Source organism: Schistocerca nitens, chromosome 1 (assembly GCF_023898315.1).
Source record: "Schistocerca nitens isolate TAMUIC-IGC-003100 chromosome 1, iqSchNite1.1, whole genome shotgun sequence".
NCBI classification, from domain to species: domain Eukaryota; kingdom Metazoa; phylum Arthropoda; class Insecta; order Orthoptera; family Acrididae; genus Schistocerca; species Schistocerca nitens.
The window spans coordinates 1,063,001,794-1,063,028,867 of record NC_064614.1 but is presented as its reverse complement, the minus strand read 5'-3'; the positions used below and the strand labels follow the sequence as shown (position 1 = coordinate 1,063,028,867).

The 27,074-nt window shown below is 40.7% G+C and overlaps 1 protein-coding gene across 1 annotated transcript in view; it reads left to right on the top strand.

The window, feature by feature from the left end:
* The window catches only part of LOC126226731 (DNA-dependent protein kinase catalytic subunit-like), a 563,510-nt gene that overhangs the window by 342,082 nt on the left and 194,354 nt on the right, over positions 1 to 27,074 (top strand). The window contains exons 32-34 of the mRNA XM_049942233.1: positions 6,877 to 7,129; positions 23,586 to 23,702; positions 23,805 to 24,049. Of these exons, the coding sequence (XP_049798190.1) occupies positions 6,877 to 7,129; positions 23,586 to 23,702; positions 23,805 to 24,049 (615 nt within the window). The remainder of the gene's footprint in view (positions 1 to 6,876; positions 7,130 to 23,585; positions 23,703 to 23,804; positions 24,050 to 27,074) is intronic.

Here is a 27,074-nt window from a genome sequence, read left to right as displayed (position 1 = left end):
GAAATGATAAGACCCATCACACTATAGATTGCATGAGTGAGGGTGACAAAGATATGAGGTTAGTTGAGTCAGCATTATTAAATTTCCAATTTGTAGCATTTCAGAAGGCTATAATGTCATGCTAAAATTGACCTTCAGCAAACATATACGGTGGAATTTAGAGGAATGACATTCCAGTTGGGGTAAGCTGTCAACAGTGAAATACTGTTGCAAGGTTCATCTAACTTACGGTGACAGATTGATTAAACTGTGTACAAAAACATTAAGGCTTTATTTGCAGGGTATTGTGCGAAAGGGCACCAGGAACTTTCTTTGGATGAATGTAGAACCTGAGTGTTATGTGTATAATACAACCACTAGAAGAGAACAATGTTTGGACACATGACAGTGTTTTGGAAGAGAAGTATTTAGACGCAGGCCACTGTTAAGACTAAATTACCTAAAAAGAAAGAGCAATTAGAAGGAACAGAGAGAGTGAAGATGGAGGAATTGCTGAAAGAATTAGAGAATTTATTTTAGTCACAGGGTCCATTGTCTGCAACACCTGTAGTGCAACATCAAATGCCAACAGGAAATGAAATACTGATGTTTCAGAAACCATGTTGTATACACTGACATTTACAGCTAACTATGTATTACACTGGCCAACAGCTAGTCAATGCAACAATAGAAGAGAGCACAAGTCCATGGGGAACCACAATTGTGGTTGTGACAAAAAAAACAGTGTATGATTCCAAGAAATACAGAGCCTGCTGTGACTACTAATATCTTAATAGTAAATTGATAACAGGCACATATCCAACACCTAAAATAATGGAGACCATGAGTACCTTGGGACAGTGCACCCACTTCTCTGCCATGGACCTGAGGAGTGGGTACCAACAATAGAAGTTATTCTGGAGAACTGACCGAAGGCAACATTTTCAGCCCTGTGGGGTCACTATCAATACCAAAGGATGTCATTTAGATTGAAGGACACAACAGCAACATTTCAGTGGTTGCTGGACAAGGTACTGAGATTGATGAAACCATTGCAATTCTTAGTGTACTCCAATAAAGTAATTCTTCCCAAGGAACACAGAGGAGCATGTACAGAGGCTGTGATAGGTCTTCAGAGGATTACATACTGCACACCTTACATTGAGCATGGAAAAGTATTTGTTTGCCTTGGAGGAAGTGTGTTACTTGGAGCATATATTTAGTAAGACAGAGTAAAGACAGACTTGAGGTTCTGCAAGTAGTACAACATTTGCTGGTTCCCAAGAATAGTAAAGAGCTACACCCATTTCTGGTGTTGGCAAATTATTATAAGAAATTTCCAAAGAGTTTTGCAGATGCTGCACAGCACTCACACAGCTATTGAAAAAGAGCGGAAAATTTGAGTGGTTGAAGGAATGCCTGGCTGCATTCGATAGATTGAAAAAAGCTTTGACATTGAGCCCAGGTGTGATTTTCCTAGACTATCAAAAAGAGTTTGTGATGTCGCATGACGCCTCCAGTCTACCAATGGTGTGTGTTTTAAGTCAGGAGACAGATGACAATAAAAAAAATAAAAAAAGAAACTAAACTGTTCCACGAAAGAGAAGGAAATGCTCAGCTTGATATATGGAGGTGCTTATTTTAAATGCTATATGTATAGGTGAAAATTCAAAATGGTGACTAATCATGCAGCTCTGAAATGGTTATTACATTTGTAGGATCCTTCTAGCAGGCTCATGGGTGTTGCTGAAGTTGATTGAGTTTGATTGGGAAGTTGCAGGCAGGAAGCACGGAAACACAAGTAGATTGTGCAGGAACATGGTAGTATTACAGTCTTGCGGAGTGGCAGGTAGCGTGAGCCACTGGTGCCTACCACAAATTGGACAATACACAGCTGCAGTTCAGCATGTGTGATAGCTTGATAAGTAAGACAACTAGGTTGGGACCACACATAGTGGTGCCAGCTAAGTTCAAGGAGAAAGAGTTAAATGAGACACACAACCACATGCTACCTGGACGTACAGGTTGCAGACAATGAATCAGAAGGTAATAGAACAGTGCTGGTGGAAGGGAATGAAGGAAGGAAGACATAAGACCAATATGTAAAGAGTGGATACAGTGTGCACAGCGAGCGGACATGAAGCATAAGCAGATAGCTTTACAAAGGTTGCCAGAGGCAGTTAAGCCATTTGAGATGATAGGAATGGATGTCCTAAGTCCATTTGACTGGACTCTGCCAGGAAACTGTTCCATTTTAAAAATTATTCACAATTTTTATAGTACACGAAAATGATTGCCATTCCAAATCAGCAAGCAGATACGGTTTTGAAAGCCATGGTTAACAACTGGTTGGTCAGTTTTTGTGTGCTTGAAACAGTAATCACAGACCAAGGGACAAATTTCATGTCAGACCTTACGAAATAACTGTCATTTGCTACGTGTTCAGAAATTAAGAACTGCTTCATTGCACCTGCAAACGAATGGTAGACGTAGAGAGTGCATCTGATTGCTAGTAGGATGTTGAGTTACTGTGTAAACTCTTACCATAGTGACTGGGATATGTACCTGACATTTGTCATAACAACTTACAACTCGAAGTTTCATACTGTTACTGAGCTACCCCCTCATGAGGTGGTGTATAAGAGGAGGATTCCTTAACAATTTTACGTGATCAGACCAAAGTTGGTAAGGGCACAGAGTCGGTTCACAATTTTGCCAAGACACTAAGGGAGGTATGGAGACGTGCAGAAAGGAAATATGAAAGCTGTGAAACAGTAAGCAGTAGTTGGGAAACCCAGAGGGAAATTACTGCAGTGTAGGGTAAGGCAATGAGTAATGTTGTCAAGCCCTTGTATCGCTAATAGTAAAACAAGAGCGTTTGTGACAAGTGGTAGAGATAAGGTCACCAGCCAGTGTCAAACTTTGGTTACCAACTAAGAGTACGATTGTTCATGTTGGATGTCTACGAACATTTCAAACCGTACTACATTCATTGCCACTATTATCAGCACAGATAGCAAAGAAAAAGGAGGAACAAAGTAAGGAGAAGAGTGAGAGCAGAGATGTTGCGTGACCTGTGGGGGGAAGTAGTTGTGGCTCCGTTTCCAGGTTGCTATAAGCTAGGAACACAGATAGAGGGTATCCTAATTGTGGCAGTGCTTCACCTCTTCACAGAAGTTGGAGGGGGAATGCAATGAGATCAGCAATATGAAAGCAGAGTGCTTTCTATCATGTAGAAGGAAGCGATTCTTATTTCTCATAGATGGATGCTGAGATTAATTTTTATCACTTGTGACATTAGAAACAAGATGTAAGGGTTCGAGGATGTATTCTCAGGGCTACGCTGAGAAGCAGAGAGCGAAGGATTGTTCTTACAAATGTGAGGAGAACATAAAGAATTGCATAGGTCCTACGAATGATTACGGGGACAAATGCAGCAAGCAATAGACATGGTGCTACATATCTTTCGGCAATGCAAGAGGGATTGATTACACACAGGGGAAGGTTAATGAAAATCATATTCGAACTGCTGTAAACAATGACTTCAGGAAGCTAAACGGTACGTTGGGAAGAGTGAGGAAGATGACAATAGGTAACAAGGTAGTGGTTGAGGAGCATACCACTCAGTTGACCAGTTTGCATACTCCATGACCTCAGTCGTCAACTTTCATAATGGACATGTACTAGTCAGTGCATGTGCATTATGAAAGTTGACGACTGAGGTCATGGAGTATGCAAAGGAATCGGTTGATACTATCAGTGGACTCTAGGAATTGTACAGACATGACTGAATGTGCTGGTCATGACACTAACACTACTCTCATGAAACTACTGCAGTGCTATTTGTATGGTAAAAAAGTGGTGACTGATCATGCACCTCCTATGCAATTCCATATGCTCTGATGCCAGGAACCAACACTCACAGAAGTGTGCTACAGAAAGTAACAGCCCAACCACGACAGCTGCATAAACCATATGCAACCGACAGACACTGGTAATGCAGATCCCAATGGAATGGATTACCAATTGAGTGTGATTTACTGAGAATGAAAACAAAGATGAGAAATTGCTGTGGGCATGTACATCATAGGTTATTGTTATGAAGAAACTTGCAGGGGCAAAGGAATTGGAACTGCACAGCAGTGTGCTATTAATTATGGAACAGTATAGTGACATATACAAGATTAAGTTGTTCCTAGGCAAAACAGACAGGCAGGGTTTCCTGTAAGATATTAAGGAGCCTCAATGTTACTTCAGTTGAACGGGGCTACACTGGATCTACTGTGTGTGCAATGCTGTAATGATGTTAGCTTATTGCTACTAGCAGAGAAGACTGGCAGGGGCAAAGCAGTTTGAACTCCTTGGCACTGAGCTAGTAATTAATAGAACTGTATGTGCTAACAAGACCAACATTTCACTGTCGGCTACTGTTTCGGGAATTACCTGGTTAAACATGCAGCCACAGCTGGACTGGCCAGGCAAACCACAAGGAGTGCTCCCAATACCAGATTTGATCTGTCTGAATAAAACTTTGAAACTGGACCTAATTCTTTCTAAACAAGCTCATAGTGACCCAAGAAGGAGTATTTCATCAGAAAAGATACTCCGAAATTTGCAGCAATATTGGGAAAAACAACTTCATATGGTTGTGCCTGAGTGCCACCATATACAGAACCATAGCAGCACTGACTTCGTTCTGTGCATGCTTCATCTACTTTGAGCAGGGAGCTGCTTGACAAGTAACCCCGGTAGTGCAGATCCCAATGGAATGTATTAACGGTCGAGTATGAGACACTGAGAATGAAGATGAGGGTGAGAAAATGTGTAGGCATGTGCATGGCAATAGGAGTACTGTAGTGATAAGAAATAGGTTTTCTAGTACATAAGTAGTACATAGAAGGTAAAACCCTGAAGATTGGAGCATGGGGCCCTTGAGAGATGTGGAGATATTAAACAACATAGAGATTTCATGGAGCTATATCTAGCATAAGGTGATGATAGGAGATGTAAGTTGTGTTGTAACATGTTGTGAGTGGACAGTATAATCTACTAATGTGGTAGAGGAAGAGTTGGGAAAATTGAGGAGCCAGAGGACTATAACCTATAGAGTAAATTTGCGTCTTCTGGACCTTGTGGCTCAAGCTGCCTAGTATTAAAGAAGAAAAATGGTATAATATTGTCTGTGTATGCTGAGTTTTGTAACAGACTGGTCCAGGGTACGGACCCAGGGGCCAAGTCACCAAAAGGACAGAATTATTGTAGTGTTGTCAATATTTTTTTGGGATTCCTGCAGAAAGTAGCAGCTCAGCCACAGCAGTTGCAGAAACCATATGCAGCTGGCAGACGTAGAGGTGTTGAAGCAACAGGGCTGCTTATGCATTGTGAGGCAGGCCAGGCCAAGAAACACAATCCTGTTGATGTAGCAGAAAGAAAGGGCACTCCCAGGGCATGCTAAGCAGTTACTACACCACCACACCATGGAATTCCTATTCCGAACATTGCTTGTAGATGTGCATCAGTATAACAAATGGTCCACCAACCCAGATAAATAACTGTCAATTTTAGCAGGGGGATCAGCAGTCTGACAATGCCTGCTATGTTGAGAGATTTAAGCCATCCACCAGAGCAATCTGGAAGTACAGGCAGCTCCAGTGCACCATCCTCTAGTACTGAGTCCACATTACCGGACTGGGTGCCTCTCCACTCTTGGGCCACTCCAGATGCTCTCCAGCAGCAACCTGTCTCGTGCCTTAAGAGGCAGAAAATCAAGACAAGGACATTACAAAATGGTTCAAATGGCTCTGAGCACTATGGGACTTAACATCTATGGTCATCAGTCCCCTAGAACTTAGAACTACTTAAACCTAACTAACCTAAGGACATCACACAACACCCAGTCATCACGAGGCAGAGAAAATCCCTGACCCCGCCGGGAATCGAACCCGGGCGCGGGAAGCGAGAACGCTACCGCATGACCACGAGCTGCGGACGCAAGGACATTACAGCTGCTTTCCCTCGTAAAAGGGTGCAGGTGCTTTGATGCCCCAAACCAACACTCAGACAGGTGGGATCCACTGCTGGAACCTGTCAGTTACTACAACTGTTCTGGCAGTTCTACACACCACTGGCACTTATTATTGAGCAGCAATGCTTCGCTAACTGGGCATGCATTGCTGAATGGGATTCTGTGTGTTGGTATTCTTGTGCACCGATGTCACCGTTGCCCGACTGACTGCCATCTAGCTGCCTTATCATACCACACACCATCCTTGCCATATACTGAGCAGGGATGGGGCCATGTCAGAGAACTGCAATGAGTGTAGTAGCACTAGTTCTAATAAAATATTTAACTTTTGATGTTGTTTCTCTGAGCTGCCATCATCTGGCATCCCCACCATAACCTACTCCCGGTACCCAGTTCTGCATAGAAGTGACCCTACACCCTGAATATAATGAGAGATACCACGTTAAACACATTTTTATGATATAATGGACAGGATCTGCTACCTGTGAATTGAACTTCAATACTGGTCTTAATGATCATTTCAGTATCTTGTGAATGGACAAATCATCAAAATGGAAGAAAATTTTATCAATAAATTAGTCAACAGTCACTGCTATTACAACACTGCCATTATTTCCATGTGTATTTACTCATACTGTTTGCATAGTGTGTGTGTGTGTGTGTGTGTGTGTGTGTGTGTGTGTGTGTGAGAGAGAGTGGGCGTGCGTGCACATGCACATGCCAGCATACATGCGTGAATGTTGAGCCATTTACTCTTATGTGTGGAAGTACAAGTAGTATCCATTAATTCACTGGTACAGTGTGCTGGAAACTTTGAACTTACTTTTGCTAAGATTTATTTTGCTCTACAGTCATGTTGTGGAACTTTACAGGTTTTATTAGAAGCTTGCACAACATCACCGGATTATAACCGAAACATATATCTCAAGCCTCTAGAAGAATGTCATTTTGAGGAGTACCCTATCTCTGTTTCTTGGAGAGCCCAGAACATTTCTTTGGTTCCTCTTTTTGCTGAGACATTAGCTAGTCAAGCAAATGAATCTCTGATGGATGCTACAGCCATTATCAGGGCTACTCAAGACAGCCTGGAATTTTCACCAACATTAAATGCTGAGAGACGTACATGTAAGTCTGCCAGTTGTATTATAGTTCCTGTTTTCTTTCATTGGTTACCAGAATTATTGTGATGTGGTATTTTGTGTTTGTGTGAAAGTTACTTAACTATCTATACATATACATAAAATATCATTTTATATATATATAACGAAGCGCTGGCAGGTTGATAGACACACAAACTAACAAACACAAACACACAAAATTCAAGCTTTCGCAACAAACTGTTGCCTCATCAGGAAAGAGGGAAGCAGAGGGAAAGACGAAAGGATGTGGGTTTTAAGGGAGAGGGTAAGGAGTCATTCCAATCCCGGGAGCGGAAAGACTTACCTTAGGGGGGGGAAAAAGGATGGGTATACACTCGCACACACACACACACACATATCCATCCACACATTTACAGACACAAGCAGACATATTTAAAGACATATTTAAATATGTCTGCTTGTGTCTGTATATGTGTGGATGGATATATGTGTGTGTGTGCGCGCGAGTGTATACCCGTCCTTTTTTCCCCCTAAGGTAAGTCTTTCCGCTCCCGGGATTGGAATGACTCCTTACCCTCTCCCTTAAAACCCACATCCTTTCGTCTTTCCCTCTGCTTCCCTCTTTCCTGATGAGGCAACAGTTTGTTGCGAAAGCTTGAATTTAGTGTGTTTGTGTGTGTTAGTTTGTGTGTCTATCGACCTGCCAGCTCTTCGTTTGGTAAGTCACATCATCTTCGTTTTTAGATATATTTTTCCCATGTGGAATGTTTCTCTCTCTCTCTCTCTCTCTCTCTCTCTCTCTCTCTCTCTCTCTGTATATATATAAAGAAAGATGATGAGACTTACCAAACAAAAGCGCTAGCAGGTCGATAGACACACAAACATACACACAAAATTCAAGCTTTCGCAACAAACGGTTGCTTCGTCAGGAAAGAGGGAAGGAGAGGGAAAGACGAAAGGATGTGGGTTTTAAGGGAGAGGGTAAGGAGTCATTCCAATCCCGGGAGCGGAAAGACTTACCTTAGGGGGAAAAAAGGACAGGTATACACTTGCGCGCGCGCGCACACACACACACACACACACACACACACACACACACACACACACACACACACATCCATCCGCACATACAGACACAAGCAGACATTTGTAAAGGCAAAGAGTTTGGGCAGAGATGTCAGTCGAGGCGGAAGTACAGAGGCAAAGATGTAGTTGAAAGACAGGTGAGGTATGAGCGGCGGCAAATTGAAATTAGAAATTAGCGGAGATTGAGGCCTGGCGGATAGCGAGAAGAGAGGATATGCTGAAGGGCAAGTTCCCATCTCCGGAGTTCTGACAGGTTGGTGTTAGTGGGAAGTATCCAGATAACCCGGACGGTGTAACACTGTGCCAAGATGTGCTGGCCGTGCACCAAATCATGTTTAGCCACAGGGTGATCCTCATTACGAACAAACACTGTCTACCTGTGTCCATTCATGCGAATGGACAGTTTGTTGCTGGTCATTCCCACATAGAAGGCTTCACAGTGTAGGCAGGTCAGTTGGTAAATCACGTGGGTGCTTTCACACGTGGCTCTGCCTTTGATCGTGTACACCTTCCGGGTTACAGGACTGGAGTAGGTGGTGGTGGGAGGGTGCATGGGACAGGTTTTACACCGGGGGCGGTTACAAGGGTAGGAGCCAGAGGGTAGGGAAGGTGGTTTGGGGATTTCATAGGGATGAACTAACAGGTTACGAAGGTTAGGTGGATGGCGGAAAGACACTCTTGGTGGAATGGGGAGGATTTCATGAAGGATGGATCTCATTTCAGGGCAGGATTTGAGGAAGTCTTATCCCTGCTGGAGAGCCACATTCAGAGTCTGAACCAGTCCCGGAAAGTATCCTGTCACAAGTGGGGCACTTTTGTGGTTCTTCTGTGGGAGGTTCTGGGTTTGAGGGGATGAGGAAGTGGCTCTGGTTATTTGCTTCTGTACCAGGTCGGAGGGGTAGTTGCAGGATGTGAAAGCCGTTTTCAGGTTGTTGGTGTAATGGTTCAGATATTCAGGACTGGAGCAGGTTTGTTTGCCACGAAGGCCTAGGCTGTAGGGAAGAGACCGTTTGATATGGAATGGGTGGCAGCTGTCATAATGGAGGTACTGTTGCTTGTTGGTGGGTTTGATGTGGACGGATGTGTGAACCTGGCCATTGGACAGATGGAGGTCATCGTCAAGGAAAGTGGCATGGGATTTGGAGTAGGACCAGATGAATCTGATGCATCCAAAGGAGTTGAGGTAGGAAAGGAAATTCTGGAGTTCTTCTTCACTGAGAGTCCAGATCATGAAGATGTCATCAATAAATCTGTACCAAACTTTGAGTTGGCAGGCCTGGGTAACCAAGAAGGCTTCCTCTAAGCGACCCATAAATAGGTTGGTGTACGAGGGGGCCATCCTGGTTCCCATGGCTGTTCCCTTTAATTGTTGGTACGTCTGGCCTTCGAAAGTGAAGAAGTTGCATGTGTGCTTTGCGAGTTCTGTTGTGGAATTGTGTAGTTTTCTTGCTCAAATGATGTCTGAATGGTGAAAGTGACAATGTAGGTGTGTGCGTTTGTTGGAGGTTTACCAAAGCACTTAGACTTATCCTCTTGTATGAGTTCAAATACCCAGAATTCGAATGCTTGATTGCCACTTTGGAGTGCATGGACCATCCATCATTCCTGCCTTTACTTGTACAAGTCATGTTTGCTTGTCATCAATTTTCTAGCTTTGCTAGTGGTGTAGAACAAGGGACTGTGAGGTCCTGGAGCATGTTTACATCTCCACCTCTGTGAACAGGCACTGACCATTGCTCCGAATCAGATGCAGCAAGGATTTTGTTTCTCATTTTGGCCTGTGAATGGTATTTTATTTCTCACCTACCATTCATACCTCCTAGGCATTCTCCTATTTGCCACATTGGGACACACCAGATGAGGGCCAACAAACCGCACGCTGGACTGTGTTTACTAACTACCACCACCACCACCACCACCACCACTACTGAAGTTAGGTCATGGGAATTTTCCACTTATAGTTCTTTCTCAAGGAGTGCTGAAAATTTGTATTCATTAAGACTGTATTCACTAAGACTCTTTACATCTCTCCCTCTCATTTAACTTCCTGAAACCAAACGATGCAGTTATTTCCTGTTACCTACCTTCACCAGTGTCTGCATCCCAGTCTTCCATTGACTGACATTCTTTACTAGTTCATTAATATTATTAGGTACATATCCAGCTGCACTCACATTGGTATCTGTGATTGTTATGTATTCCCGCATGATTACAATGGATGTTGGATATTTATTGAATGTCACCATCAGTGTCCACCCTTTTTGCTGTGTTAGCAGTTTCTCTATTCATGTTTACTCCACCTACTGCCCTACCATTATGTGGACCAGTGTGAACAGTTCTTATGATTCCTACTCCAAAAACTTCCATTCATTCAGCATCACATCTCTCAAATTCATAAAATATATCTGCAGCTTTTCATTTCTACTTTGAGATATTCTAGTTCCCCACACTTCCTTAATGTTCAGACATATTCCATTCTCACTCTAATTATTGCTCTCTTTTTGTCTAACAGCAGCTCTTCACTAACAACACCTACCTGGAGATCCAAGTTGGGGAATATTTTATCTCAGATATTTTATCCTGGAAGAAAACGTCATGGCATTTTTAGCAGATACTTACATATACCGGAAAAAGATGGCATCATAGTTTCCTGTTGGGTTCCTCACTGCATTTGTGGTGCATTAAAATCACGCTGACCATTTCTGTCGATGGAATTACATTTTGAATATCAATCTTGATTCCTACCACCTATGATTACTGCAGGAGTTGCTGATTTACTCTGGGATGGAGATATTCTGCACACTACTCCCAACTGAAAAGAACAGAATTTGACATAAAATGAAAAGCACTGCTGTGTCTGGTCTGTGTGACATGTTACTGATCTACACCATATGTTACTTTACTGAAAAAGGCCAATGTGTGGCTAAAACTGGTCATAATTAATGGCATGTTGTTATGATTGTGTCTGGTAGAAATTAAAATAATTTTATTGGTAATAGCTCAGATCAATTTGCTTTGCTGACATTTGCAATCTTAAATGTGCATCTGGAGCAAGATGCTTAGAAGACACTACCAAGTAGGCCAGTCATATCAGGGTGATAATTTTTTTAATGGTAAAATAAGGTGGTATTTCTCCTTCACTCACACTTTACTTTAGCATCCCAAGAGAGAAGTCATGTTAGTGGACATTCTAGATGTTGATGAGGTACATAATATTAGACTGACTGCAGATCTTTTCTCCTGCAGATTCAGATGCACATCTAATGTATTGTATTGTATTGTATTGTATTGTATATTTATTGGTCCTGTGAATCACACACTGTACAAGGGTACATAATGATATAGGGCAAGTCAAATAATTTGCAATAAAGTTTAACAGAAAAAAGCTGTTGTATGGTTTTCAGTATATAGCAATATAACTCTAGCATATGGGAATAACATTTCACAAATAAATTTTACACGCACACATTTCATACTTTTGGTCTTGGTTATACAGACACACACACACATGTATGTAATAGACCACATATAATACACAGATAAATCTAATGTACACATTTCTTATTTTGGCCTTAATTGTATAAACTATTTAAATTTTTCACATATTTACATTGTAGATAAAAATTCATCAACACTATAGTAACAATTCTGTAGCAAGTAGTCACTCACTGCAGTATTGAATTTATGCACGCCAGTTATTGCCTTAATTTCTTTAGGTAGTTTGTTATACAGTTTTTTTCCTGCTTGTAAGGGTCCTTTTTGTTTGAGTGTTGTATGTGAAAACTGCATATGTAAATTCTGATTATTTCTTATGTTGTACGAATGGATATTTTGGTTTTTTAGAGCAATCTTGTTATTTTCATCTAAGATTTTCCTTTTAAATATTATTGTTTCTAGGATATATAGGCATGGTAGTGGCAGAATATGAAGCTTTTTAAATGAGGGTTTGCATGAAGATCGAGGTGCTAAGGCTTCCATGGCTCTTATAATTCTTTTTTGTGCAATAAAACAGCTTTTGCTGGGTGGTGAATTTCCCCTGCAAATTAAACCATATCTTAGTAATGATTCTGCTTGGGCATAGTACACATTTTTTATGGCTTGCGTAGATGCGCAGCCAGCAAGAATTTTTATACTATAACAAATGGTATTTAATTTACTACATAGGTGTTGTGTGTGTTTCTGCCATCTTAGGTCATCTTGGATCCAAACTCCCAAAAATTTGGTGCCTTTTTCAATTTCAAGTCTTTTGCCTAACAGTTCTATGGTTGCAGTTAAAGGCTGTTTATTCTGCACTGTGTGTAGATGTATAGTGTTTGTTTTGTGTGTGTTTATTATTAAGTTGTTCATTGCGAACCATTTTGATACTTGTGTGGTGCTCTTTTTTATTTCATTTTGGAGCTCTTCTTGGGTCTTTCCTTTGATAAGTATATTTGTATCATCGGCATATTTAATGTACTTATAGTTAGGGCTGGATGGTTCCAGGTCATTTACAAACAGCAAGAACGGGATTGGTCCCAGTACGGAACCCTGTGGCACACCGTATTTAACACTGTTTTTCTGATTGATAGGAAGTTAAATTTTTTCCTTCTTTGTACAAGACTTCAACTATTTGGTGTCTGTTTTGTAGATATGACTTTACCCATTCATAGGCTGGGCCTCTGACACCAACATTTTCTAGCTTTCTAAGTAAAAGTCCATGGTTAATGATGTCAAATGTTTTGAAATATCTAGGAATATTGTTGCTATGTCCTTTTTTATCTAATGCATTTAAAGCATTAATAATACCACGAAAAGATAATATTTTTGCCAGACAACCTTAGGGATACATTTACACTCCACATTTACATTCCACAATCATTGTGTTGAAATCCATTATGAAAAATACTACATCACACCCTTAATGCATGTGGGAAAAATATTATTCCATAAGTACAATGATGCTGTGTTGACAACCAAAATGAAAATATTCATACCTATTCTACTGATCTTTTTTCACATAATAGGAACAGTTTCAATAAACATCAATGAAAGCAAATTTTGCAGCATGTCTGGGGAAGTTGGACTTTGACATGGAAGTTTGAAGTGGATCTTAGGTGATATCAGTGCACTTCAGGACAAATTCACATACCCAAAAATATCAATCTCATGATTTATTTTGAACTAAAAATACTCCTTTTTGGTGCATTTCAACTAAGAATAGTTTGTAATCTTTGTCAACCATAATTGACAGTTTCTGAGAAAACTGTACTTTCACCAGAAGTCGTGGAGTGGCGTTATTTGCTCTTAAAGTTGCATAGAGACATACATTTCCCCTAGTCTCAACTACACAAGGAAATGAAGCATTCTGATCGTCCCTGTGTCCCACTGGTACAGTTCTGTGTGATGCACAAGGGCCCACCGTAAACTGTTACCCACAAATATATGCAGCATTGTTTTGCTGATGGGCCATCAACATGTTCTCATTTAGAAATGATTCAGCCTCATCACCCCAGTTTCCTGTTAAGCTTCACTGAGCTGGTATCTCACAAACCTCTGAACTTCGTTCCTGAAGATGCTTGTAAAAACAGTACCAATAAAGTCGATTCTCTGCTTTTATAGCAGTATCTGTAACATCTGTCATAAACCATGTACAATGCATTTATCCACTGACATACCCAACTCCTTCTGCCTAATTTACATTTTAGATATACTTACTGTCACACAAGAGAAAGGAGGCCTCTAAATTTATATTTTAACATTGTCTTCTTTATTGAATCTTCTCACAACCTACATTAAAAAAAGCTTATTCAACTGACAAAGCGTGTTCTACTCACTTTTAACATCAAAATAACTCTACTACATAGAACATTATGAATAAAACTTAATTCCAAAATTATGGGTAAATCCCAGTTATATCACAATATTGGGTAAGAATCATGTTAGAACTTAATGACTTACTGAGAATATAAGGTGAGATATCTCTCTCTCTGAAGATTAGTAGAACATCCTGAATTTTGCCTGTTCTTCATAACAAACTGTCGAATTGTCTTGTATAACTCCACAGACCAGTGACACTAGTGTGCTTTTATTCTATTCCAGTGTACCACAATACCTTGTATTCTGTGATGGGGAAGAGAATTAATAATTGCTCTTTCTGATTGTGTTGTTTGCTAGTAAGGCAGGGAATCCTTAGATCATTGTTTGCATTACAGATACTTGTGCCTACTTTTGTAGGCTACAGACTGTTATAACCTTTCTGGTCGGCGCAGTGTACACAATATTTATGGCTGAAAGTGTGTCATTGGAATCTGAGAGCCTGTTTAAAATTATCAGTCACAAGTCTTCTTTTCTAGCTCAGTAGGAACTGAGAGTGATTGATTGGCCTTGGTATTTGATTAATTAATGAGGAGTGAGATATGCAAGTAATGAATTTTTAGGAATCCTTGTGATATTCACTTCCTCTTCATCTATTCAAAGCCAGTGCATTTATCATGCTTCAGTATAGCTGAGAGACCTACTGAATTATTAAAGACATCCTTGACTATGAGAAAAGCCATCATAGGGTTCTGCTTCCCTGTGTAATCCCTTCCATAGTAAGGTTCAACACTGCTTGACAACATACTTACAGTCACCAAACAAAGAAATCATCTGTTGCTTGTACCTATTGTACAAGTACTAATGTCACTTGGAAGGGGGGGGGGGGGGGGGGGATGGTTGATACATTGATTGGAAATCTTGCCTGCAATGGTATGGATTATCGACATATAAAAGCCAGAAGAAGAATATAGCATTGCTTGAAACGTTTATCTCAGAAAAGTACCTTTTGAGAAACATCTGCAGGATGCTAATAACACCCCTAACCAACATTCAGCCACTGGGGCAGCATAAGCCCTTCCAGCAACTGGCACATGTCAAAATTTTTTCATAATTCTAAAGTGTGTTGTTCTGCTTTATTCATATAAATACAATTTAACAATTTACTGTCCTACACCCGTACACTCTGCTGGAAATATCACTTTGCCACGAAGAAAAATGATCCTAATCCTACTCCTAATGATCCAACTCCCCAAGACACCATCCAAATTGAACCCTGCCTGGAACAGTTCCGTCCTCCGTCACAGCGGGACCCACCTCCTCTTCCTCAAAATCACCCTCTCCAAACCTTCCAGAAATTTCTTACTTCCAGCCTTGCATCTCAATCCTTCTTAAAAAACCTTAATCCTACACCCAACATCACCACTGCTGAAGCCCAGGCTATCCGTGATCTGAAGGCTGACCGATCCGTCGTCATTCTTCCGGCGGACAAGGGTTCCACGACCGTGGTACTTGATCGTCGGGAGTATGTGGCTGAGGGACTGCGTCAGCTTTCAGACAACACCACATACAAAGTTTGCCAAGGTAACCCCATTCCCGATGTCCAGGCGGAGCTTCAAGGAATCCTCAGAACCTTAGGCCCCCTGCAAAACCTTTCACCTGACTCCATCAACCTCCTGACCCCACCGACACCCCGCACCCCTACCTTCTACCTTCTTCCTAAAATCCACAAACCCAATCATCCCGGCCGCCCCATTGTAGCTGGTTACCAAGCCCCCACAGAACGTATCTCTGCCTACGTAGATCAACACCTTCAACCCATTACATGCAGTCTCCCATCCTTCATCAAAGACACCAACCACTTCCTTGAACGCCTGGAATCCTTACCCAATCTGTTACCCCCGGAAACCATCCTTGTAACCATTGATGCCACTTCCTTATACACAAATATTCCGCACGTCCAGGGCCTCGCTGCGATGGAGCATTTCCTTTCACGCCGATCACCTGCCACCCTACCTAAAACCTCTTTCCTCATTACCCTAGCCAGCTTCATCCTGACCCACAACTTCTTCACTTTTGAAGGCCAGACATACCAACAATTAAAGGGAACAGCCATGGGTAACAGGATGGCCCCCTCGTACGCCAACCTATTGATGGGTCGCTTAGAGGAAGCCTTCTTGGTTACCCAGGTCTGCCAACCCAAAGTTTGGTACAGATTTATTGATGACATCTTCATGATCTGCACTCACAGTGAAGAAGAACTCCAGAATTTCCTCTCCAACCTCAACTCCTTTGGTTCCATCAGATTCACCTGGTCCTACTCCAAATCCCATGCCACTTTCCTTGACGTTGACCTCCACCTGTCCAATGGCCAACTTCACACGTCCGTCCACATCAAACCCACCAACAAGCAACAGTACCTCCATTATGACAGCTGCCACCCATTCCACATCAAACGGTCCCTTCCCTACAGCCTAGGTCTTCGTGGCAAACGAATCTGCTCCAGTCCGGAATCCCTGAAACATTACACCAACAACCTGACAACAGCTTTCACATCTCGCAACTACCCTCCCGGCCTGGCACAGAAGCAAATAACCAGAGCCACTTCCTCATCCCCTCAAACCCAGAATCCCCCACAGAAGAACCACAAAAGTGCCCCACTTGTGACAGGATACTTTCCGGGACTGGACCAGACTCTGAATGTGGCTCTCCAGCAGGGATACGACTTCCTCAAATCCTGCCCTGAAATGAGATCCATCCTTCATGAAATCCTCCCCACTCAGCCAAGAGTGTCTTTCTGCCGTCCACCTAACCTTCGTAACCTGTTAGTTCATCCCTATGAAATCCCCAAACCACCTTCCCTACCCTCTGGCTCCTATCCTTGTAACCGCCCCCGGTGCAAAACCTGTCCCATGCACCCTCCCACCACCACCTACTCCAGTCCTGTAACCCGGAGGGTGTACACGATCAAAGGCAGAGCCACGTGTGAAAGCACCCACGTGATTTACCAACTGACCTGCCTACACTGTGATGCATTCTATGTGGGAATGACCAGCAACAAACTGTCCATTTGCATGAATGGACACAGGCAGACAGTGTTTGTTGGTAATGAGGATCACCCTGTGGCTAAACATGCCTTGGTGCACAGCCAGCACATCTTGGCACAGTGTTACACCGTCCGGGTTATCTGGATACTTCCCACCAATACCAACCTATCCGAACTCCGGAGATGGGAACTTGCCCTTCAGTATATCCTCTCTTCTCGTTATCCGCCAGGCCTCAATCTCCGCTAATTTCTAATTTCAAGTTGCCGCCACTCATACCTCACCTGTCTTTCAACAACTTCTTTGCCTCTACTCTTCCACCTCGACTGACATCTCTGCCCAAACTCTTTGTCTTTAAATATGTCTGCTTGTGTCTGTATGTGTGGATGGATGTGTGTGTGTGCGCGAGTGTATACCTGTCCTTTTTTCCCCCTAAGGTAAGTCTTTCCGCTCCCGGGATTGGAATGACTCCTTACCCTCTCCCTTAAAACCCACATCCTTTCGTCTTTCCCTCTCCTTCCCTCTTTCCTGATGAGGCAACAGTTTGTTGCGAAAGCTTGAATTTTGTGTGTATGTTTGTGTTTGTTTGTGTGTCTATCGACCTGCCAGCGCTTTCGTTCGGTAAGTCACCTCATCTTTGTTTTTATATACAATTTAACACAGTTTGACAACCAAACTCTTCCTGTTCTGGACATAATAAAAAGGCCTTCACACCCACATTCATTTCGGGCATTATGCAACTGCCACTTGTAACATCCAAAATTATATACAAGAAGCTACCCATGATCCCCATCCCTGTAAATGGTGCTTTATATTAACTGATTTTAAATGTTATTCTGTTTGAAAATATTCTGGAATTGTGAATAGTAATGAACACATTCCTTTCTCATTCTTAATTCAGGATAAAGATATGTGTAAGTACATAGTTTAGTGCAACTAATATAGCCAGGTAATATGAGACCACATGTATAGAAAAGTTAAATATAAGAGATTATAGCCTAGCATCATTATCATATGTAGTGAACATGGAAAAAGGAGGAGTTGCAACATACGTAAAAGCTGGACACAAAGTCAGAAATATTGACTCGTTCACCTTTTTTGTAGATCGCTAACTGTTACCCTGTAACAGTGAGTTATTACTGCAAAATCTCTCTCTTGCACTTATAACAGTCTACGGGTCCCCCTCTAGGAAACTTTCAACTATTTGAGAAATCTAGATTTATTATTGAGTTACTGTCAAACAAGAAGAATTTTTGAAGATTTCTTAAAAGAATGTGACGGGAAAGAATGAAATGGAACCATCATTTGACTGGTTTTTTTTTTTTTTTTTATTTCAATTGTAAATTTTCCAACTAGTGTACAGCAGGATAGGAGGACCTTGACTGGCAACACTTTTGTAGACAGTGGTCAGGCTGAAACAATGAGTGAGTTCCAAATCATTATTAATAATGTTCTTTCTGATCACTTTTCACAATTAATGGAAATAAACAAGGTAGCTTCTTACTTGCTCATACAAAATGGTGAATCTTATTAATGAGAACAGGTTCCAATGTTTGAAGAATAAGTTAAGAGGTGGTATGCAATAATATGTATATATAGAAAGACATGAAAGTGTGAAATGCGGTGTATTCCATAGTAAATTTGTGTCAGTATTTGAAAGTATCTTTCCTAAAAGTTTTCCAAAAAATCCATTAAAAAATTAAGCTATGAATATTAAATTCATGTAAGAGGAGAAGGGAAATCTGAACAGAGGCAAGAATAAGTCAAGATCTGATGTTTGTATTATATACACATCCAGAAATATACACCTCCTGACACAAATTAATACTGCAGACAATAAGATTAATAATATATGGGGTGTTATGAAGTGGAAGACATGACAACCAGTCAGTGTATGGGATACAATAACAATTAGACTAAATGACAATGTTTTGACTGATAATTCATAAATTGCAAGTATTTTTAATAATCACTTTCTAAATGGAGCAGGATTATATGGTTCAGTTGAAAAAGGAAGAGAATACATAATAAAAATGCTGTTCCACAAAACTTCAAGCAAATAGAAGTATCTCTAACATCCTTCTCTGAAATTAATAATATTATAAAAATTGTAAATAAAGCTCATGTTGTGGTCATGGAATCTCAAAACAGAATTCTGGAAAGTTGTTTGAACTAAAAAAAGAGTGAAGAGAGGGACATATGTAATGCATCATTGGAAGAGGGAATTTTTCCAGACAGATTAAAATATACATTTGTTAAATTTCGTTATTAGAAAGCTGACAAGAAAGACTTAAATAATAATATCCAATTTCCTTACAACATCTTTTTCCAAAATATTCAAACAAGTAATGTACACCACAGTACTCTTCACAACTAACCAGAAACAAACTTAGCATATCTCAGTTTGGATTCCAGAAGGCCTGCTCAATGGACAATGCTATTTATACACTCAGTTATCAAATAGTACAAGCCTTGAACCATAAAATATTGCCAGTTGGTATTTTTTGTTACCATTTCAAGATGGATATTTGTGTAGATTTTGTTACTCTCGTGTAAAAACCCAAGTTTTATGAAATTGATGGCTTTACATGCAGCTGGTTTGTATCATATTTAACAGAGTGCCAAATGTTGTGCTGAATAAGTCAAACAGTATTAGAAGTGCAGAAAATTTTAGTGACTGTGAAAAATCTTAGTGATTCAATTTTGGTCAATTTCTACTCCTCAACTTCCACTTAACATTCACCGAGCAGAATAGGTACTTTTTGTGGATGAACTAGTGTTATAACAAAACCCCTTAGAGAGAAAGCAACAGAAGAGATTATTAATGACGTGTTTAAAAGTACACTGGTGTGCAAAACTTAAGTACGAAAGCACCTTCTGCGTGAGTTGTCACTGCCAAGTAGCACAAAACTTGGACCATATGTAGAAAGAACTGCTACAGTATAGTACAAAAGGTAACTGAAAAGAGATATACAAATAGATGGATATAAATGACACCTTTATTCAAAGACAGTAATTATGCTGAAGTCACCGCAATTCAGGTAGAACATGGTTCTTAATAGGGTGTGAGATGTCCATGAATAATAATGCAGGCTCTGCAACATGCTACCATGCTGGACACAAGGCTGTTAAGGAGTTCTTGTGGTATGGTGTTCCATTCCACCACCAGCACTGTTGACAACTACTGGATGGCCTTTGGTGCATGTGGACATACTGCAGTACATCTTCCCAAGGCTTCACACATGTGCTCAGGCCAGTCCATTCGCTGAATATCCTTTTGTTCCAGGAGCTCCTCCACTTGCGCTGTCCGAAACACTAACACATTGTTATCCATAAAAATGCAGTCAGAACCGAACGCATCCCAGAAAATGTGCACATGGGAAGGAGTGCAGGTTCACAATAATATTGACCAGTGAGTGTACCTTGCTCAAAGATTTAGAGGTCAGTTCGCCAATCCAACATTATTCTTTCCCAGCCATACTACCTGGATTTCCAAAAACAATTATGTTGGACAATGTTCCTCGGCACATTAAATGTTCCCACCTCTTGCTATTTGAAGGTATATCCAGCATTCTCAAACATGATTCTGTGATTGTATTGGCTGCTGACTTTTGGATCTGCATTATGGGGTGGAGAATTGTAGGACTGGCCTCGATTAGCTCAAGTGTGCACAGCACAGATAACTTCTTTATAGACCAAGATAAGTTTAACCAGATAAATGCTCAGCCTGTTGAGAATGGTCTTTCTGATCATGGTGCACAGCTAGTTACAATATATGACATAGCTCCATTCAGCAATACTAAACAGTCCTCCAAAGTGGTACGTTCAGTCAACGATTTAACAATTGCAAATTTCAGGGAAAGCCTACAGCAGTTAGACTGGGATGAGGTGTACCGTGAACCTGATGCCAATTTAAAATATAATTTATTTCATGACATTTTTGTAAATGCATTTGAAAACTGCTTCCCCAAGAAAATAGTTAAATATACTCGTAAGAAACCTTGTAAGAAACCATGGCTTACTAAGGGTATAAAAATATCTTGTAACCGCAAAAGGGAAATGTATCTGACAGCAAGAAAGAGTAGTGACCCAGAAACTATCAAAAATTATAAAAACTACTGTGTTATATTAAGAAAAGTTATTAAAAAATCCAGGAGTATGTGTATCATGTCTGAAATCAGCAACTCTGATAATAAAATTAAAACAATTTGGAATATTATTAAAAGAGAAACAGATCAACCAAGAGCAGAGGAAGACAGTATTACCATCAAATTGAATGAAAACTTTACGAACAAAAAGTCAGAAGTTGAAAATATTTTTAATAATCATTTTCTAAATGTTGTGGATATAGTAGGATCCAGGTGTTCATTAGAAGATGCTAGGCTGTTAATGGAAGAGGCCATACCTATGCAATTTGATACAATTGAAATCTCACCCACTTCTCCCTTTGAAATTAGGAAAATAATAAACTTGCTTAAAAGCAAAAACTCACATGGAATTGATGGCATTTCCAGCAAAATACTAAAAGCTTGTTCTCAACAGATAAGTAAGATTCTCAGCCACCTGTGTAATAGCTCTCTGGAACAGGGCATTTTCCCTGATAGACTGAAATATGCTATTGTTATACCTTTGCATAAAAAGGGGGATAGATCTGATGTCAACAATTACCGTCCAATCTCCCTTCTAACAGCTTTATCCAAAATTTTTGAGAAAGTAATGTATTCAAGAGTAGCTTCACATATCTGTAAAAATGAAGTACTAACAAAATGTCAGTTTGGTTTTCAGAAAGGTTTTTCAACAGAAAATGCCATATATGCTTTCACCAGTAAAATTTTGAATGATCTGAATAACCGAACACCACCCATTGGGATTTTTTGTGATCTCTCAAAGGCTTTTGATTGTGTAAATCATGAAATTCTGCTAGACAAGCTCAAGTATTGTGGCATGAGTGGGACAGTGCACAAATGGTTTAATTCGTACCTAACTGGAAGAGTGCAGAAAGTTGAAATAAGTAGTTGTCGTAACATGCAAAGATCAGCACATTCCTCAAACTGGGGAACTATCAAGAATGGGGTTCCACAAGGGTCAGTCTTGGGTCCTTTGTTGTTCTTATTATATATTAATGACTTGCCATTCTATATTCATGAAGAGGCAAAGTTAGTTCTCTTTGCTGATGATACAAGTATAGTAATCACACCTGACAAACAAGAATTAACTGATGAAATTGTCAATACTGTCTTTCAGAAAATTACTAAGTGGTTCCTTGTAAACGGACTCTCACTGAATTTTGATAAGACACAGTACATACAGTTCCGTACAGTGAATGGTATGACGCCATTAATAAATATAGACCTTAATCAGAAGCATATAGCTAAGGTAGAATATTCCAAATTTTTAGGTGTGTCCATTGATGAGAGATTAAATTGGAAGAAACACATTGATGATCTGCTGAAACGTTTGAGTTCAGCTACTTATGCAATAAGGGTCATTGCAAATTTTGGTGATAAACATCTTAGTAAATTAGCTTACTACGCCTATTTTCACTCATTGCTTTCATATGGCATCATATTTTGGGGTAATTCATCACTGAGGAATAAAGTATTTATTGCACAAAAGCGTGTAATCAGAATAATAGCTGGAGTCCACCCAAGATCATCCTGCAGACATTTATTTAAGGATCTAGGGATATTCACAGTAGCTTCTCAGTATATATACTCTCTTATGAAATTTGTTATTAACAACCAAACCCAATTCAAAAGTAATAGCAGTGTGCATAACTACAATACTAGGAGAAAGGATGATCTTCACTATTCAAGATTAAATCTAACTTTGGCACAGAAAGGGGTGAATTATACTGGCACTAAAGTCTTTGGTCACTTACCAAATAGTATCAAAAGTCTGACAGATAACCAACAAGTATTTAAGAAGAAATTAAAAGAATTTCTGAATGACAACTCCTTCTACTCCATAGAGGAATTTTTAGATATAAATTAAGAAAAAAAAGAAAAAAATATTAAAAAAATAAAAATAAAAAATAAAGAAAAACAAAAAACACAAAAAAATAAAGTTGTTATATTAACTTAAGTATGTTGTTAAATTAACCTAATTATGTCATGTATTGGAAAATTCGACTCGTTCCACATCATTACGAAATATCGTATTCATGATCCATGGAACTAGTATTAATCTAATCTAATCTAATCTAATCTAATCTAACACAGGAAGCAGCTACTCCAGTTATAAACTACACATGAAATGTACGGGGAAGTATTTCAGTACTATACTCTCTATAGATTGCTCTTTTGCACAGTTGTGGAGTGCTTTGAATTATTGAGCAATCAAAGGGGAGGGCAACAGATTTTGATAGAGGTTTGTATGTCGTCATTCAGCACTCATTATTTCCAACATTAAGATGGGCCACATTGTTTTACTGTTCTGCCACACACAAGTACAGCATCTTTTTCTACAAATTGTAGAGTTGAACTGATAATTATGTTTCTGTCTGGTTTTAGTAATTATTTATTTTTCAAAGACTGTTGATTTGTATCTTTTTTTCAGTTGCTGAGAGCTATCAACAAAATCCAGCCTTCACATTAACCAGTAGTTCATTATTTTCAACTAGAAGTAATACTGCACCACAAAATACAAAATCAAGTTCTTCTGCAGCACTTCAAGGTCAGAAATTTTTGCCAATAGAATTCTATATTTTCATCCTTTTACGGAATGCTTACCTGATTTTAATTTCTCCATAATAACACCACTTCATTATTTATGCAGGGATTAGTGAACAAAATGTAAGTACTGACAAACTTAAACGAAGATTTCTAAGAGATGAGAAGAAAATTGGCTATTACTTTGCGAAAAGAGAGGTAAGACGCACCATGAAGATAAAGGAACTCCAAGCAGAAAGGTCTAAAAAGGAAGCAACTGTATCTCTGTTTCGGAAATATCGGAAAGGAGACCTTCCAGACATTGAAATCCAATTTTCAGCATTTATTAAGCCTTTGCAGGCCTTAGCTAAGGTGAGAAGATGATTCTATGGTGCAGGCTATTTTTGTACTGTAATATGTGCTTCTTTGCTTTGTAATCTGTCTGCGTAAGTTTTGTTAAACTATATAACAATAATATTAAAAGGACAGATTCCTACTGATCACATAGAAGAGGCACTGACTGTGCCTACACTGGAAAAAAAAAAGACTAGATATTATAAGCTGTTCAGCTAAATCTTTCATCAGACATAGACAAAGCGATTTTTGTTGGGGGGGGGGGGGGGAGAGCGGAGCGAGAATGCAGAAGTAATGTGGTGCAGCGTCGGGTGCCTGTGCGAGTGCTGGAGGGGGGGGGGGGGGGGAGGAGAGGACTATGCATGTGCTGTTGGGGTAGAGCGCATGTACAAGACTGGAGTGGAAGCATGGAAGGGGATAGAGGCAGCTTAATGATATATTGCAAAGAGAGTTCCCATCTGGACAGTTCAGAAAAGCTGGTGTTGATGGGATGAATCCAGACATCACTGGTTGTGAAACTGTCATTTAAGACAAGCACATCATGTTGGGTGGCATGCACAGCGACTGGGTGGTCAATCCGTCTATTGGACACAGTTTGGTGGAGCCCTCTCATGTGCACAGACAGCTTGTTAGTTGTCATGCTTACATAGAATGTAGCACAGTGGTTGCTGCTAAGTTGGTAGGTCAGGTAGCTGTTTTCATAGGTGGCCTTGCCTTTGATGGAATAGGAGATTGTGCCAACCCCCATTTGTCACACACCAGGAGAGTAGCAAGTAACATAATTAGCTTTTTATGTGTGTTTTATAGCTTACTTCTGAAATTAGCAGTAGTAGGATGGGTTGTGTGTGTGTGTGTGTGTGTGTGTGTGTGTGTGTGTACAGATTCAGGAGGAGCTGGCCACAGTTCAAAAAAGCTGAAGATAGTGTGGGCTGAGGTCAGCTGCTGCAAATTGCTGCCTCACAGTGTAGTGGCAGCGAGACTCTGGTGCATTACATGGAGCACCTCAGGTCTCACTTGTCCACCCTTAAGCTCTTCTTCTAAGGTACCACACAGCATACCTGACATAGGATCCACCTCCTATTGTATTGTATGTGTTGTCACTCGAGGTAGAGTGTTAGTGTGGGAACTTGCTGTCAGGTCTGGCCCATTCACACTGTGGGTAGGAGCAAATGACTGCTCCTTCAGCAGGCTCTACATCTACATCTACATCCATACTCCGCAAGCCACCTGACGGTGTGTGGCAGAGGGTACCTTGAGTACCTCTATCGGTTCTGAGTGGGCAAATGCGAAGAGGTGTTTGCCGGTTATTGGTAGCTCTAGTACCAGGAGATCTATAGAGCCCATTAGGAAAACAGTGTCCAGTGTTGGAAAGGAGTCCAACATGGGCTCGGTGTATCCGCCAGGTGAGACTCATCCAAGATGTGGAGAGACCCTGTCTGTGGGTATCAGTAGTGCAGGGTGCAGTAATCTGCATCTTGATGGCTCATGTCGGCACCAATGATGATTGTCACTTAGAGTTGGAGGCCATCTTTAGTCATACAGGCAGCGGGGTTCACTTGCTGGATACAAGCAGAGCTTACAGTTTGGATTATTGTACCCTGTACTGATGGAAATACCTTTATTTTGAAGCAAGTGGATAGTCTCAACAAGAGCCTCATTGATTCTGTGGTGCTCTTGGCTGCAGTTCTTTTGACCATTGTCAATTGCATTGGAGAATTGTAGGATTCCAGTTGATATGTCAGTGTGCATTACATGCAGAAAGCAGCTCATCAGGTTGCAGAGCACTTACAGAGTGTACATGGGGGTGTTTTTGTCTAGGTGATAGTGTGAGCATGCAAAGTAAAGACACTTTTACAATCAAAACTTTAACAGTAAATAGTCGAAGCATTCATAACAAAATTCCTGAATTTACTGGATTCCAGGAAGTTGTCACACTCAGATTAGCCTCTGAACTGAGGGATGAATGAAACCTGAAGTAGTCAACTCCAACATGTTTAAATCATAACTATTATGTTGTTTTAATAGAGGGAAACATTCCACGTAGGAAAAATATATCTAAAAACAAAGATGATGTGACTTACCAAATGAAAGTGCTGGCAGGTCGACAGACACACAAACGAACACAAACATACACACAAAATTCAAGCTTTCGCAACAAACTGTTGCCTCATCAGGAAAGAGGGAAGGAGAGGGAAAGACGAAAGGATGTGGGTTTTAGGGAGAGGGTAAGGAGTCATTCCAATCCCGGGAGCGGAAAGACTTACCTTAGGGGGAAAAAAGGACAGGTATACACTCGCGCACACACACACACACACACACACACACATATCCATCCACACATATACAGACACAAGCAGACATATTTAAAGTTTGGGCAGAGATGTCAGTCGAGGCGGAAGTGAAGAGGCAAAGATGATGTTGAATGACAGGTGAGGTATGAGTGGCGGCAACTTGAAATTAGCGGAGATTGAGGCCTGGTGGGTAACGGGAAGAGAGGATATATTGAAGAGCAAGTTCCCATCTCCGGAGTTCGGATAGGTTGGTGTTGGTGGGAAGTATCCAGATAACCCAGACGGTGTAACACTGTGCCAAGATGTGCTGGCCGTGCACCAAGGCATGTTTAGCCACAGGGTGATCCTCATTACCAACAAACACTGTCTGCCTGTGTCCATTCATGCGAATGGACAGTGTGTTGCTGGTCATTCCCACATAGAATGCATCACAGTGTAGGCAGGTCAGTTGGTAGATCACGTGGGTGCTTTCACACGTGGCTCTGCCTTTGATCGTGTACACCCTCCTGGTTACAGGACTGGAGTAGGTAGTGGTGGGAGGGTGCATGGGACAGGTTTTAAACCGGGGCCGTTACAAGGGTAGGAGCCAGAGGGTAGGGAAGGTGGTTTGGGGATTTCATAGGGATGAACTAAGAGGTTACGGAGGTTAGGTGGACGGCGGAAAGACACACATCCTTTCGTCTTTCCCTCTCCTTCCCTCTTTCCTGATGAGGCAACAGTTTGTTGCGAAAGCTTGAATTTTGTGTGTATGT